The sequence below is a fragment of the Acomys russatus genome, chromosome 9 (assembly GCF_903995435.1).
Source record: "Acomys russatus chromosome 9, mAcoRus1.1, whole genome shotgun sequence".
NCBI classification, from domain to species: domain Eukaryota; kingdom Metazoa; phylum Chordata; class Mammalia; order Rodentia; family Muridae; genus Acomys; species Acomys russatus.
Genome location: NC_067145.1, coordinates 3,409,079 through 3,425,720, shown reverse-complemented (window position 1 = coordinate 3,425,720; position 16,642 = coordinate 3,409,079). Strand labels below are relative to the sequence as shown.

Below are 16,642 nucleotides of genomic sequence, written 5' to 3'. Positions count from 1 at the left end.
GATTGCTGTGAGTTCGAGGCCAGTCTGGTCTATAAAGTGAGTCCAGGACAGCCAGTGCTACAAGGAGAAACTCTGTCTCAAACAAACAAAGTCAGCATTTGTTGTTATAGGTGGAAAAACACCTTTAAGTGGCAAAATTGGGGTGGGGTCTTAAAGTCTCACAGGATGAAAACTTGAGTCTGTGAAGACCTTGCATAGGTAATCCTCCCCTTTAAAGGAATCTTATCTGAGCATTAGAAGTCATACGTGTTCACCTAGCCCCTGTGACATATCTGTGCCCTCCCAATGCCAGTCACCATCCTGACTTTTGGTTAACTTTGGGCAGATCATTCCTGTGTCTTTATCATTTTACCATGTGTCCTCACTCCTAATAATACTTCTTTAGAGAAATGAAAAGCAAGTCCAAATCAGCAGTGCCAGTACTGCATGCTAAATGAGTCCACAGTGAAAAGGAGTTGACTGGAGGCTTTGATTGCAGTTCCCTGATTGTACTGTAACCCTTGCTGGGGAGCAGGCAGGCAATGACTACCGTGAGGCTTGGAGGCCGTGGGGGCTCAGCATTGTCAACAACCTCTTCTGCTCCCATATAGACTGTGCTAAGACCACCCTTATTCAGCCCCCTGCTCTGACCATGGGACCTGCCTGGGAAGGCATGTAAAGACACAGATACAGACCCGATGTCTGTCTGCTTCCAGGCAGCCCATAAAGTCCACATGTATATGTAAGGATTTCAATGAAGCCCAAACTCTAGTCATTGAAACAACAACAACAACAACAAATGCTTTCCCATAATGCATATTTACAGGTTTGGATCTCAATTTTGTTATTCTAAAAAACAGGTCAAAATGCAGAGTCCAACTGAACTTCAAAACACTCCCAAGCATTCAGCTTCTGAGTAGCTCCTTTCTCTCTCACTCATTTACAAAAGAGGTTTCACGCAAGCATCCCCAAAGGGATGCCAAATGCTTTGGTTCTCAGCTCCGGCCACATCTAATCTCAACATCTGCCCCAGGAACACCAGGGGGTATACCCTACTTATATTCGTGGGTCACAATGGTTGGTTGAATATTCACACACGATAGAAGAATGTAAACCTTCATAATTATTGTGATTTGATTATGTAAACGAGGATACACAATGGTGTGGCAACCAGACCCTTCCTAGACATCTAGGGAAACAGATGTTAAATGCATTTCCCAAAACTATATAAATTGCTGTGGGCAGGACCTAGATCAAAACCATTTCTGTTCTACCCCGTAGTGCAGCCCACACACAGGGATTTCAGATGCTTGAGAGAAGTAGTGTAGTGGAATGTTTCCTCAGAAGACTTCACACGTGAGAACATCCATCTTGGCATGTGAAGATAGCTTCCTAGACATAGCCTCTCCTAGTGACATCATTGACCTCATTTTCAGTATCTCTTGGGCTATAGTGAGGGCTGAATAGGAGATGAGGCCAGAAGCTGGAGGGGTTGACATATCTATGCATATATTGTGAGCTGTGATCAGGCAGGCCTAGTGGGAACTGAGTCAAAGTTATAGCTATCACATATGGCAAGAAGGACTGGGTTGACATCTTCATCCTCTGTGGAAAGCTCCAGGTCAGAGACAGTAGAATAAACAAAGAGGGGCTCTGTTTTGTGCACTGTTCTGCTTTGGGTGATTCTGGTCTTGCAAGCATGACCTAATAGTATAGAGAAAATATCTCATTTATCCAACATCTTATGCCAGATAGTTTAGAGACAGTGCTTTATAGCAGTTCATATTCATAGAAATTTAAGATCTGTATTTTTTTTTATTTTTTGTGGGAAAAAGCAATCGCGTGATTATATGTTGGATAAACCTAGCAACATTCTCCTTGGCCGACCCTGACAGAGCAAGATGTGTATCAGGTGATGCGCTCTGTACTCTGCATCCATAGCAGACGGCATCCACAATAACTGTGGAAGTTACTCTTAGTTACTACCATTTCCTATAAGGATGCTAAGCTTCATGGATTCACTCACTCGTTCATCTGTTATTATGAGCCATACACCATTCAAGATGCTCGAGACACATCATTGAGGAAAACCAACTCCTGGCCTTGATGGGCTTGCATTCCCTATGTGACAGCAAAAAACTAGCAATAAACACAATGTAGTGCATCATGTAGCTTGGAAGGTGACTGCACTTTTCCCCCAGTCTAAGATGCCATTGATCAGGAGGCATGGCTTTAACTCAGAAATATAACAAATGAAAATGTGCTCATAGTTAATGAGATCAAGTAAGCAGGAATAGTTTAAAGTAGTGAGGGGTGGATGGCAGTGCGAGCAAGACAAAATTTTAAGGCTGTTACCCATCATAGCATCCAGGTATGAGGGTGTAAAAATCCATTTTAAAATGCAGAGGCACAGCAGGAAGAAATTCCTGAAAACTCAATGAATGAAGCGATGGTATCAGAAAGTGAGTCTGGATTGGTCTCACTTCCCATGGGACTATAAAGGCTGGCATTTTGCGTGTGTGTGTGTGTGTGTGTGTGTGTGTGTGTGTGTGTGTAGGTGTGTGTGCACTCATGCTTGCATGTTGACAGCCTGAGTGCTTGGCACACAGTAGGTACTTTTATACTTCTAAACCTAAATGATTGAACTAACTCCAAAGATGATAGTTCATTCTGTTTGGTTTCAGTTTACTTTGCTTTGCAGGGATGGCCAGTCTGGAAAGGTCACGGTGGATGACTACGGAGCCAGAACAGGCAAGTCACCTGGCCTGATGCGTCAACTCAACATCAATGGGGCTCTGTATGTGGGTAAGTGGCCTTGACCAAAGCGTCATCTGTCAAAGCTTTTCCTCCTTTTCCTCATTAGACCTTTATTTGTTGCCCTGGGGTTGTGTGCTCCATGGGGTCAATCAAATACCTGGAAATCAGGAAGCTGTCTTCCATGGTCTGAACTTCTGACTCAGGCTTGAGGGGGCAGGAAGGGACGCGCTCACATTGCTCTGGAGTGATCCACCAGGAAAGCCACGCTTTACTTGTCTATAGAACAGGGGCCTTCTAAATATAGCCACAGGAATTCTCTCCGAGGAAGGAAGATCCGGCTGTGTGTCCTCACTCAGAATAGAATGAGCAGAATTCCTATAAATGGCAAATAGTCTCCTACGCAGACAGAAAAGGAAAAGCGTGCGTTGGTTCCATTTGTGTTTTCTGAGTGAGCTTAATTAAAAGCAGCCATGATAGCACCTCTTTTTGACATTACACACCATTTGAAAACCTGCTGGAGAGTGATTTGCTTTTAAAGTTGTCAGCTGAGCTAGAAATCATACCTGAGCTCAGTTTTAGATGCCTTTGGAAGTGGAGTCAACTGACCAAAGTCAATCTAATACGTGTGATGTCCTAGACAGTTTGTCCTCGGCCAGGGGACATTCGAGTGGACCATAAAGAATTGCACTCTTCTTCTTGTCTCATTCTCTCTCTCTCTCTCTACCTCTTTCTCCCTCACTCTCCCTCCCTCCCTCCTCCCTCCCTCCCTCTCTGCCCCTCTGTCTCCTTGCAGGTGGAATGAAAGAAATCGCTCTGCACACGAACAGACAATACATGCGAGGCCTCGTGGGCTGCATCTCACACTTCACACTGTCCACCGATTACCACGTTTCCCTTGTGGAAGATGCTGTGGATGGGGAAAACATCAACACTTGTGGGGCTAAGTAGCCCGAGCTGGCCTTGCCCAAGGGACATAGCCTCTATCCTGACCGTCCCAGGGGCCCAGAGACCCTGCCTGATGCTGCACACACAGAGAGGTCTGGGAATCAGGTGTGTTCCTTCTCCTCAAGGACAAAGTCCATCCTGGTGGGAGCCAGGACCGAAGGTCCTGTGTGGCCTTCTCTGCAAACGCTCTGTGGACCAAACACAATGGACTACTGTGATTAGGAGGCATTGGACTTCGTTGTTGAAAGTATAGAGTCTGAGAGAGATCATACGTCAATGCAATTCCAGAAACTCTCTACTGTAGTTCAATGGCTATGTTGTGTTCAAAAGAGTGAAGCAAGACTAAATGAAAGAGAGAGAGAGAGAGAGAGAGAGAGAGAGAGAGAGAGAGAGAGAGAGAGAAGGAGAGACAGACAGAAACAGAGAGAGACAGAGAACCCCCCCCCCACACACACAGAACAGTATTAACATACTTCTGCCCCTCCCTGACTTATGACACTAGCAGAATGACTGTGTGACCCTGAATGTCATACTTCCAATCTTGGCCTATGGATTGTGTAGATTAACCCCTTTCATTCCTCACTGGCTGACTCACTGTGCTCTGACTAGTCCATGAAAATAAAGTCTGGAGGGGATAATAAACCTAGAATCATAATCATACTGTGGCCCCCTCCCCCATGCTTACTTCTAGTGCAAATATTCTTTTTTTTTTTTTTACCATGCAGAGTGAAGAAAATGGGCCCCCTGATTTTGTAGCTGTACTTTTGTATGTGTCTATTTTTTATAGCCATGGACTGTCCACACTTATGGTGTGCTTTTGAAAATGAGGGCGGATGATCTTAATTATGGCACACTTTCCTAATAGTTTTCTGGAAAAGGAGATGTGATTGGGCCATTTGTCATGCCAGTGGGGTGGTAGAGAGTGGCGAGAGTGGGCTACTGGGAGAGGTGCCCATTCTCTTTCAGCGCATGCTCATGGTTCACAGGGAACAGCTATGGCACTGTCCACAGGGAAGAGATGAAAAGGAGTGTATCGCTGAGGTGGGCCACCACCATGTTTTAAAGAGAGGGAAAGCATCTGTAATAAACACGAATAAAGGGGAGGAGGAAGGACTTGTTCAGTCATTTGTGGAGATGCGACTGATTTTGCAGAGGCCACGATTATAAGGGTCCAGGTTGTGTGGGGCTGGGGATATGCCCTCGGCAGGATCGAGGATCCAGACCAGCATGGAGAAGTGCACTTCCTTCTTTTTTACCATCACCTGTGCCCTGTGCTGGGCATGCATATGACTGCAGACAGCTGGCTCCCTGGCCGGTCCCCACGTCAGAATGTAAGGGAAAAGTGTGGTTTAATGTTGTCCCTATAAGTGCCCCTATATGATCCAAGAGCCTAAAATCAGCCTCAGATGTGACTCCGTTCTTGTTTGTGCAGCATCCATTCAACAAGGACTTGAACTTTGCTCAAAGCACAGTTTTAGGCATATTAAGACATCTAAGTGATGGCTAAATAAGCCACAGGGGTTTGCCTCATGCTCCAACCTCCTGCCTCCTATGTAAGTTTAGGAGCCATTGACGGCAAAGAATAATAACAACGAAGGTCGTGGTGCTCTTTCTCTCCTGAGATAGCACCTGGTGAATGCAGTCTGAAAAAGAGACATGAGTTGGAGTATGAGCCCCATTACCTCTCAGTCACCCTCACCTCAGCACCTTTTCCTGGAGACTTCTAGGGCCAGTGCTTCCCATGATAAAATAGAGTTGTTTTTGTAGCATATTTTGAATGGACTGCCTCTGGAAAAAAAAAAAAGATGATCGTTGTGATTTTAGCCAAATATCCAGCTGAATGGAGGCCAGAGAATTGTTCCTGCAGATGGGTTGCTGTTCTACACAAGTGTTATCCTAGAAAATGCAGCGACCCAGGGATGAGGGCCTGGGAGTGTGTACTGATTCTGAAGTCCTCCCTGGGAGGGGAGCACACACGGAGTCTAAGGGGTGGTGGTGACAGCGACGGGGTGATGGAATACAGGCAGGAAGGGCCCTGTATGTGCATAAACAGTGAACAGACTAGTCAAAGGGGCAAGAAATGTCAGGGTCTGAGTGGAAGATAAGAGATGGAGGATCATGGCTTTCCCACCCTTTCCATGGGACAAACCCCAGGCACAAAGGAATGAGTTTATAGCAGATGTAATTATCAGGCTCAAGTCTTTACTCTCTAGCTGAGGGATTAGACTTCACTCCATACTAATGGGCAGGAGATCTGGGAAGAGCTTAGCCTGGGCTTGTGGGTATTTTGCTTTCATCTCTAAGTGTAGCCATTATCTCTTGCCACAATAAAGCTGCCTAACTTAAGCCGAAACTCTGCTCGCCCCGCCCCCCCGTGGTTCACAGCAGGAAGTTGCTCCTGTGCCCCGAGTGGCCAGCCTGGAGGCTGTACCAGCATTGGGGTCTTGACAAAGTGGCTCTCCATGTCCTTGCTGGAGTTCCTCATATGCAGAGTGGCTGGGATGGTAAAGCGACCTGGGTCTGCTGTATGTGCCCCTCATCTTCCTGGGCCAAATTGGCTAGTCTGGGCATGCCTGTCTCATGATGATGGGGGCGAATCTGTTATATAGCTGGGCGGTGGTGGCACACACCTTTAATCCCAGCACTTGGGAGGCAGAGGCAAGTGGATCACTGTGAGTTAGAGGCTAGCTTGGTCTACAAAGTAAGTCCAAGATAGTCAAGGCTACACAGAGAAACCTTGTCTCAAAAAAACAAACAACAAAACAAAACAAAAAACCCAGAACTATTATGTATCATTTCCCTGTGTCCTGTTAAAACACCAAGATTTGAGAAATAAAGAAACCGATTCCCTTTGAAAATAAAGAGGAGACTCTTCATAGTGAGGGGTCCTGCTAAGGGAGTCACCATGCAGGGATACAAGAAGGGGTGAAAAAAACCACGCCCATTAATGAGTTGATCCACCCTAGCAAATCATGTCATTGAAAGACATGCCATAGATGTGAGGTGGCTGGAGACCACTGCTCTTCTGCAGAAGTATTCGGACTGATGATGGCAGAGGTATATGAGGCCAGCAGTGACTGGCCAGGCTCAGTGCAAGTAGCACTGGCCGCTCCCCTTGCCCTGTCTTCTCTCCCTGTCTCACTTGACTACCTCCTCTTCCTGTTGCCTGCTATGTGGTAGCCATGTTTTTCTGAGGAGGGACTGTCAGGGAGCAGGTCCGTAGCCTTCCTGTGGCTGCTGTGGTGAGAGGCGGGTTAAGAAGTCGGCCTGGTTTTCGGCTGGGAAGAAGGTTCAGGGAGTAGTCAGGGAACCGGGGACCAGTGTAATCTCATCTGAGGAGAAAGGGGTCTATGAAGCATCAGTTCCTAAAAAGCTCCCTTAATTAGAATTTGAGGAAATCTCCCAGAACCCTCCATATGCTCTAAGTGCAGGTTATGGGGGCACAGTGCAAGCCAATAGCATTCTTGATTGTTCTATTAAAGTGGACTTTAATAACCTGGTATATTTTCTCTAGATCCACTTCCAATATCAAGCCTATGGGGTTGTCTTTGTCCTTGCTCTGCCCCCAGAGCCCTCTTAGGTTTGTCCTGTCACTGCTCCGAACTGGCTTCCTGCTCTCTGCCTTCTTATTTGCCTTTCATTTCCTGACCAGTCCATTCAGGTCTTGCGCTGCTCCAACACAAACAGGCCTACTGGTTTCCACACACCAACTCTCCCAGGTCCACAGTAACTGGCCTTTCCTCCTTCCGACTTCCCTCCTCTGCTTTCCGCCACCTCTCCCTTCCTCTTCCCCCCCTCCCCGCCAGCCCCTCTGCTCCCCTCCCCCACGCCCCCCCCATCCCCAAGTGGGAGGAAGGATCTCGGACTTATGCCCAGAGCTGGCAGGCAGAGTGCTTCCCACTTGGAGGAAATGCTGCATTTTTCACCTTTAACCCAGAAAAATATGGTTCTCAGAAAACTTGTTTTTAGCACTGAGAGTTCCCAAAGGAAGAAAAATGAGAAGGGGGGGGGGGGGGCTACCGCCCCTTACCATGGCCTGCGGCCCCTCACTGTGGCCTGCAGCCCCTCACCGTGGCCTGCAGCCCCTCACTGTGGCCTGACCCTTGCTCCATTGGGAGGGAATTGCCCAGGGCCAGCCTGCAGAGCCCCAGCTGCCGCAACATACAGTCAGAAAACCACACTTGCAAGTGGAAAGAGGTTACACGGACACGGGCCCCTGGACAAGACATTAGCTATTTCCCATTCCTTCCTTTACATCCCTGCCTCATCCTACAGTAGCTGCCCATGAGATGGAAGTCTGTAAAGGCCTGGCCCACCCGTGCCAGGGCACTTTTTCTGCCAAGAAGAGTGCACAGAGGTTCGACAGTTCTCTGACACTTTGACCCTGATGGAGTCCAGAGGAGAGAGACACACCAGTGGGAATCAAACCCACAGTGCCAAGTAAAGGATGTGTGTGGCTGCAGCCCAGTCCCACAGAGGGGTCTCAGCAGAGAGACTGTTTCTTTCAAGTGCATTGTAATTGGGTATGCCCATAAAACTGATTAAAACAGGAAGGGCCTGATAGAAGCCACTGTCCCACTCATTGGGAGGCCATAAAAGGCCAAGTTTGGAGGCTCCAAAGACACCAGGCATTGGTGTAGGTGGAAGTTCCAGATTGCAGGTGACTGCACGGAGGCCAGCATATGACTAATCTGGTTTGACAGTGTGGACCAGCTTCTGGGCTAAGCCTTCTGACTGAGCAGCTTCAACCACGTGACCCAAGAATGCTTGTGTATTTGATTTTAACAGTTGTGCTCCTAGCAGGGCCAGAGCAGGTAGGCTTGTTTGACTTGGGAATATGGAAATGTGGTAAAAAGATAGGTCATGATGTGCTGACCAGTTTTATGATACAAGCTAGACTCTCTTTGGAAAAGAGAACCTCAACTGAGGAAATTACCGCATTAGACTGGCTTGTAGGCAAGCCTGTGGTACATATTTTTTAGAGGAGGGAATCGATGCTTGATACAGGAGGGTGCCTCTTGACTGTAGAGGGTGTCACTCCTGGGCTGGTGGTCCTGGGTGCTATAAGAAAGTAGTCTGGGTAGGCCATGAGGCCCAAGCCTGTAAGCAGCACTCCTCCATGGCTTCTCTTTAGCTGTTGCTTCCAGGTTTCTGCCTTGAGATCCCACATGGACTTCCCTACATGGTGGACCACACGCTCTGAGAAGAAACAAACCCTTTCTTCCCCGAGTTGGTTTTGGTCATGGTGTTTGATCACAGCAACAAGAAGGTTACTGTGATAGGTGACTCTCCTGAGGTCTCAGCAAGAGAGAGGCCACAACCCCAATACTGCACTGGGAACAGGACTCTAGGGTCGTAAAGGAGCCTTCTGGGGGGCTTCTTGGGGTTCAATTTTCTTAACAGTATAGGGAGGTTTGAGCGAAGGCCAGTTCTTGAGGTCCCCTTGTCAGTGTCTTGTCATAACTCTGTTTTGAGTGAATTCTTCTGGGCTTTTCTATTGTAGGTGTGAAGGCGGAGAGCAGCTGTAGCTGGATGGGATTTGGGCCCCTCTACAGGAAGTTAGGTCTGGACCCACTTCTTTTCCCTCTTCTCCTTTGCCTTCACATCCAGAAATAGCCTCCAAAACTCAGGGGAGTTGTTGAAACTATTTCTGGCTAAGCATTGTGATTCCTGGGCCCCTGGCGTGTCCTGGCTAAACTATACGCCTCACATGCAAGGCAGCAGGCAGCAACGCCTCTCTGCCTTACCTCCTCTCGCTGCTTTCCCTTGCTGAAACATCTCTGTCCTAGAAAGTGTGTGGCTCCCAGCAACACTTGTCCTTTCCTGGAAAGACAGAGAGGAACGTAGTGTCTTAACATTTGGACAAAGTCTTTGCCTTTTTGTTCTGCTTTAAGACTCAAAGGGTATCTGGAGGCGCAGAGGATTCTCAAAATATAGTGTGATCACATCCCCCCTGTTGTCCCAGCTGCCTGTCTTTAAGTGGGGGCCCCAGCCTGGGGCTGCAGTCTCCTTGGACAGTCTGATACTGAAGGGCCGAAGCTCTGACTTGGCTATGTGCGAGAGGTCTTGGATAGAAATATCTCTGAGAAAGGCAGCCAGGGCGGCTCAAGGAATTTGCCATTTATACTCATTTAATAACAAAAGTTAGAGGAACCAGGCCAGGGGATTAGCTGAGGAAAGCCCGGCTAGGAAGTTGGCCCAAGGAAAGCAGCGGCAGAGAAAATGAAGTCTTAGCTGGATCCGTGGGAGGGGAAGCCGAGGTTCGCAGGACCCCTACATGATGAACTCACAGCCTGCGACAGACATTCCCTGTTCTCGCTGAACTGGATGGGAGGGGGTGGGTATCAGAGAAAACTATGGGGAACAGTGTAAAATGGGGGTACTGCTTAGTAGACAACGTGCCCACTGGTTTTCCTGGTCATGTTCACATGACCTCAGGCCTGAAAGAAGTCTGTTCGATGGCTAGCTCCAGCCTGCTGACCTATAAGCACTTGCTGAGGATGGAGGCTTCACCTGGTGAGCTCATTCTGTCTAGCCTGGAAACCAAAGCCCCTGGGAGTTTGTTCAGAAACCTCAGGTTGTTGAGGGTCAGTGCTTCTGCAGGGGTCCTCAGTTAGCCTTGCTGTGGACCTCGCTCCACAGATCCTCAGCAGACCATATCCAGTTCACAAGTATTTGCTGAAAGCCTGTTCACAAGAAGCTGGTGAGAATGTAGAAGAGAACTCAAGGCATCAGGGCGGTGGCCATTTGACACTCAGAATGTCCTCTAAGCGCTCTGGCCACTCCATTCTTTCAAGGCCAGGAGAGGCCACATCTATGCCCTACGGAAGCTTCTAGGCCTTTCTGTAGTATCTCCTTTATTTAGTTAGGCACTCAAGGTACCAAGGTTTTGTTAACTTTAAGTCCACTTATTAGTAACCTAAGCACATGAGTAATGTTCTATTTTATTCAGTTTGGGGCAAGAACCCTTTGGGCCAGAGGACAAGCATCTTGGGGGTTTCTTGGAGTCCTGCCTACAGATAACCATTTACTTTTTATATGCTAAGAACATCCTGCTTCCTTGTCCAGCTTCCTTAAACAGTGAGTCAAAGACTCATACGATGGGGAAATTTCATATTCAGAGAGAAAAATCTATTTTAGACCTTCTATTTATAGCTCCTGAAAACCCATTTTCTTTGAGCAGAAGGATGTATGGCCAATGACTACACACTGAGGGTGGAGCACAGTGGTTTGTGTTGATACCCTGGGGACCAAGGAAATTGAGTCATGAAGCTGCCCTTTCTAGTTGTCACTGGGCCCTGGGTAGCCCTGGCTCCCAGGTCTGTTGGCTACATCTTAGAGGAAGTGGCAGGGAAGCAGAGCTCTGAATTAGGTCCAATCTTCATTAGTCAGTTAGTTGGAAAAGACCAGATTTTATGGCCAAGTGGTTTGAGAGTTCTCACATATGTGAATGGCTCTCAGAATGATCCCTAACTCTGAACAAACCCAGGCCAAGGATTTCTGACATTCAGAGTCACCCACCAGTCTGTAAAAGAGATGGGCAATATAAAGTCTGTCATATATAGATAATATAATATATATATTACATATAGATAATCCATCTATCATCTATCTGTTGTTGGCTTCTTTTTTTTTTTTTTTTTTTTTTTGGTTTTTGTTTTGTTTTGTTTTTGTTGTTGTTTGGTTTTGTTTGGTTTTTTGAGATAGGTTTTCTCTGTGTAGCCTTGGCTGTCCTGGATTCTCTTTGTAGACCAAGCTAAACTCACAGCAATCCGCCTGCCTCTGTCTTCCGAGTACTGGGATTAAAGCTATGTGCCACCATGCCCAGCTGTTGTTGGCATTTTATACATGTCTTAAAAATACTGTTGATGAGATTTTCAAGCTATATTAAAGAAATGAAACAAGTTCCCAAATACAACACACACATCATGCTTAAAAGGACAAAAAGCAAGATTTTTTTAAAAAAGAGCCAATATTGCCCAAGATAATGTAAATTTGTTTTATCTGATTCTAATTTTTCTTTAGTATTCATTTGTCTAATAAAGATATACCTATAATTACCACAGGGCACTTTTAGTGCAAGAACGGAAGTGTAACAAAGGTTCTTCATTTTTCCATGGTTGGCGACCCCGTGTAAAATAGTCAGGGCTGCACTTTGGCCTTTCTTCAAAGCGCATTCAAAGATTTGCCGAGCTTCTGAAATGTGGCAGGTTCTACACCAAGTGGGGATGGTACAGATGCCAGCCCTCCCCCACCCACATCTGATTTCTAAACAAAGGCCCCTGAGGCCTCAGAAAGATGCATGGTGCCATGGGAAAGTGTAAGGACTGTATCAAGCAAAGGATCGAGGGGCCTAGGAACACTGACAGAAGCTCCTATGACCCAAACATGTTCAACTGAGAGTTGGGGGTAGATGCTGTTCCCCAAGGAAAGTGGGGCTCTAGCTGAACTTTAGCGAAGCAGACCTTAGGGTCTCCTTCTAAGGCTTTTGCTATGTGCTGTGAACTTCTTTTTAAAAATAATTTGTTCAGATTACATCCCGATTGTTATTCCCTCACTTGTATCTTCCAGTCCCCTCTTCTTCCCTTTTTCACCCTATTCCCCTCTTCTAGGTCTATGACAGAAGGGGACCTCCTCCCCCACCATATGATCACAGCCTATTAGGTCTCATCCTGGTATCCTGCTTCCCCTTTCTCTGTGTGCCAGCGGGCCTTCCCACCAAGGGGAAGTGGTCAAATAGGGGGCACCAGATTCATGTCAGAGTTAGTCCCCGCTCTCCACACAGCTGTGGAGAATATGCTGTCTGTTGGCTAGATCTGAATAGGGGGTCTAGATTTACTGTATGCATTGTCCTTGGTTGGTTCAGAAGTTTGTGCCAGGTCCCTTGGGTCCTGATCTGCCAGCTTTGATGGTCTTCTTGTAGGGTTCCTGGACCCTCTGGGTCCTTCTATCTCCCCATTCTCCCATACCACTCTCACCTGTAGTCCCAATAGCAAATTCCAGCATCTGTCCCAATCCCCCGCTGAGTGAAGACTCTTAGAGGACATCCATGTTGCGCTAGTATCCAATTATAAATGAGTATATACCATGTGTATCTTTCTGGGTCTGGGTTAACTCACTCAGGGTGGTTATTTTTAGTTCCATCCATTTCCCTGCAAATTTCAAGATTTAATTGTTTTTAATAGCTGAGTAGTATTCCATTGTGTAATGTACTACAGTTTCTTTATCCATTCTTTGACTGAGGGACACTTAGGTTGTTTCCAGATTCTGGCTATTACAAATAAGGCTGCTATGAACATAGTTGAGCAAATGTCCTGTTGTGTGGTAGAGCATCTTTCACGTATATTCCAAGGAGTGGAAAAGCTGGGTCTTGAGGTAGCCCTATTCCCAATTTTCTGAGATTGATTTCCAAAGTGGTTGTACAAGTTTTTACTCCTACCAGCAATGAAGGAGTATTCCCCTTTCTTCACATCCTCGCCAGCATGTGCTGTCACTTGAGTTTTTGATCTTAGCCATTCTGATGGGTATAAGATGAAATCTCAGAGTTGTTTTGATTTGCATTTCTCTGATGACTAAAAACATTGAGCATTTCTGTAAGTGTTTCTCAGCCATTCGATATTCCTCTGTTAAGAATTCTCTGTTTAGCTCTGAACCCCTCTTCTTAATTGGGTTATTTGGTTTGGTAGTATTTAATTTCTTGAGTTCTTTATATACTTTGGATATTAGCCCTTTGTCAGATGTAGGGTTGGTGAAGATCTTTTCCCAGTCTGTGGTCTGTCACTTTGTTCTATTGACAGTGTCTTCTGCTGTATAAGAGTTTCTCAGCCTCGTGAGTTCCCATTTATTAATTGTTGACCTTAAGGCCTGGGCTGTTGGTGTTCTGTTCAGGAAGTTATCTCCTGTGCTGATAAGTTCAAAGCTCTTCCCCACTTTTTCTTCTAACAGCTTTAGTGTATCTGGTATTATGTTGAGGTCTTTAATTCACTTGGACTTGAGTTTTGGTGATAATGTGGTGATAAATGTGGATCTACTTGCATTATTTAACATGTAAACATCCAGTTGAACCAGCACCATTTGTTGAAGAGGCTTCTTTGTCAAAAATCAAGTGCTCATATGGGTGTGTGGATTCAATTGGGTCTTCGATTCGATTCCACTGATCAAACAGCCTATTGCTATGCCAGGACCATGCTGTTTTAATTACTGTTGCTCTATAGTACAGCTTTAGATCAGTGATGGAGATTCCTCTGGAGGATCTTTTATTGTACAGGATCGTTTTAGCTATTCTGGGTTTTTTGTTTTTCCATATGAAGTTGACAATTGATATTTCAAGGTCTTTAAGAAATTGTGTAGTTATTTTCATAGGGATTGCATTCAATCTGTAAATTGCTTTTGGTAAGATGGTCAGTTTTACTATGTTAATTCTCCCTATCCACGAATAATGGAGATCTTTCCATCTTCTGATGTCACCTTCAATTTCTTTCTTCAAAGACTTGAAATTTTTTTCATACAAGTCTTTCACTTGCTTGGTTAGAGTTACACCTAGATACTTTATATTACTTATGGCTATTGTGAAGGGTGTAGTTTTCCTTATTTCTTTCTCAGTATAGTTGTCATTTGTATACAGGGAGACTACTGACTTTTTTGAGTTGATTTTGTATCCAGCCACTTTGCTGAAGGTATTTATCAGCTGTAGGAGTTCTCTGGTGGAGTTTTGTGGGGTCACTTATGTACACTATCATACCATCTGTGAATAGGGGTAATTTGACTTCCTCCTTTCTAGTGTGGATTCCCTTGATCTCCTTTTGTTGTTTTATTGCTCTGGCTAGAATTTCCAGTACTATATTGAAGAGATATGGAGAGAGTGGGCAGCCTTGTCTAGACCCTGGTTTTAGAGGAATTTCCTTGAGTATCTCTCCATTTAATTTGATGCTGGTTATTAGCTTGTTGTATATAGCCTTTATTATGTTTAGGTATGTGTCTTGTATCCCTGGTCTCTCCAAGACTTTAAATATGAATGGGTGTTGGATTTTGTCAAATGCTTTTTCAGCATCTGAGGAGATGATCGTGTGTGTGTTTTCTTTCTGTTTGTTTATATGGTGGGTTACATTGATGGATTTCCGTATATTGAACCATCCCTGCATGCCTGGGATGAAGCCTACTTGGTCATGGTGAATGATATATTTGATGTGTTCCTGGATTCAATTTGTGAGCATTTTATTGAGTATTTTTGCATCAATGTTCATAAGAGAAATTGGTCTGAAATTCTTTTTCTTTGTTAGGTCTTTGTGAGGTTTGGTATCCAGGTGACTGTGGTCTCATAGAATGAGTTTGGTAATGTTCCATCTATTTCTATTTTATGGAGTAGTTTGAAGAGTATTCGTATTAGCTCTTCTTTGAAGGTCTGGTAGAAATCTGCACTGAAACCATCTGGCCCTGGGCTTTTTTTGGTTGGGAGACTTTTGATGACTGCTTCTATTTCTGTAGGAAAAATGGATCTATTTAATTTGTTTATCTGATCTTGACTCAACTTTGGCAAGTGGAATCCATCAAGAAAATTTTCCTTTTCCTTTTACGTCTCCCTTTTCATTTCTGATTTTGTTGATTTGGATAGTGTCTCTCTGCCTTTTAGTTAGTTGGGCTAATGGTTTGTCTATCTTGTTGATTTTCTCAAAGAACCAGCTCTTGGTTTTGTTGATTCTTCGAATTGTTCTTTTTATTTCTAATTTATTGATTTCAGCCCTGAGTTTGATTATTTTCAGCTGTCTACTCCTCTTGGGTATTTCTGCTTCTTTTTCTCCCCCCTAGGGCTTCCAGATGTGTTGTTAAGTTGCCTATATGAGATGTTTCCAGTCTCTTTATGAAGGCACTTAGTGCTGTAAATTTTCCTCTTAGCCCTGCTTTCAATGTGTCCCATAAATTTAGATGTGTTGTACCTTCATTTTCATTGAATTTTAGGAAGTCCTTAATTTCTTTCTTTATTTCTTCCCTGACTCAGTTGTCACTGAGTAGAGAATTGTTCAGTTTCCATGTATGTGTAGGCTTTTTGTTATTTCTGTTGTGGAAGTCCAGCTTTAGCCCACGGTAGTCTGACAGGATACAAATTTCAATCTTCTTGTATTTGTTGAGGCTTGCTTTATGACCTACTATATGGTCAGTTTTGGAGAAGGTTCCATGAGGTGCTGAGAAGGTATAATCCTTTGTGTTTGGGATCTGTTAGATCCATATGATTCATGACATCAGTTAGTATTATTATTTCTCAGTTTAGCTTCTGTTTTGTTGACCTATCCTTTGGTAAAAGTGGGGCACTGAGGTCTCCCACTATTGATGTGTAGTTTAATCTTTATTAATGTTTTTTTTTACAAATGTGGGTGCCCTTGTATGAGGGGGTGTAGATGTTCAGAATTGTGATGTCATCTTGGTTAAATTTTCCTTTGATGAGTATGAAGTGCCCTTCCCCATCTCTTTTGATTAATTTTGGTTGAAAGTCTATTTTATTAAATATTAGAATGGCTACACCAGCTTTCTTCTTGTGTCTGTTTGCTTGGAAGACTTTTTTCTAGCCTTTTACCCTGAGGTAATGTCTATCATTGTGGCTGAGATGTGTTTCTTGAATGCAGAAGAATGTTGGGTCTTGTTTATGCATCCATTCTGTTAGTCTGTGTCTTTTTATTGGAGAGTTGAGACCACTGATGTTGAGAGATATTAATGACCAGTGACTGTTAAGTCCCTTGATTTTGATGTTGATTGCGGTAGAGTGTTTGTGTGTTTTTGGTTATGTTTTGCTACAGTGAAGTTATCTATTTCCTGTGTTGTTCTGGTTGTAGTTTGCCACTTTAGGTTGGAGTTTTCCTTCTAGTAACTTCTGTAGGGCTGGATTTGTGCATAAGTATTGTTTGAATTTGTTTTTGTAGTGGAATATCTTGTTTTCTCCATCTATGGTTATTGAAAGTTTCACTGGGTA

The 16,642-nt window shown here is 44.8% G+C and overlaps 1 protein-coding gene across 1 annotated transcript in view; it reads left to right on the top strand.

Annotated features, from left to right (window-relative positions):
• Egflam (EGF like, fibronectin type III and laminin G domains) overlaps window positions 1-4,062 on the top strand; it is a 168,204-nt gene extending 164,142 nt beyond the window's left edge. The window contains exons 21-22 of the mRNA XM_051150935.1: window positions 2,681-2,784; window positions 3,530-4,062. Of these exons, the coding sequence (XP_051006892.1) occupies window positions 2,681-2,784; window positions 3,530-3,684 (259 nt within the window). The 3' untranslated portion in view covers window positions 3,685-4,062. The remainder of the gene's footprint in view (window positions 1-2,680; window positions 2,785-3,529) is intronic.
• Window positions 4,063-16,642: the final 12,580 nt, after the last annotated feature.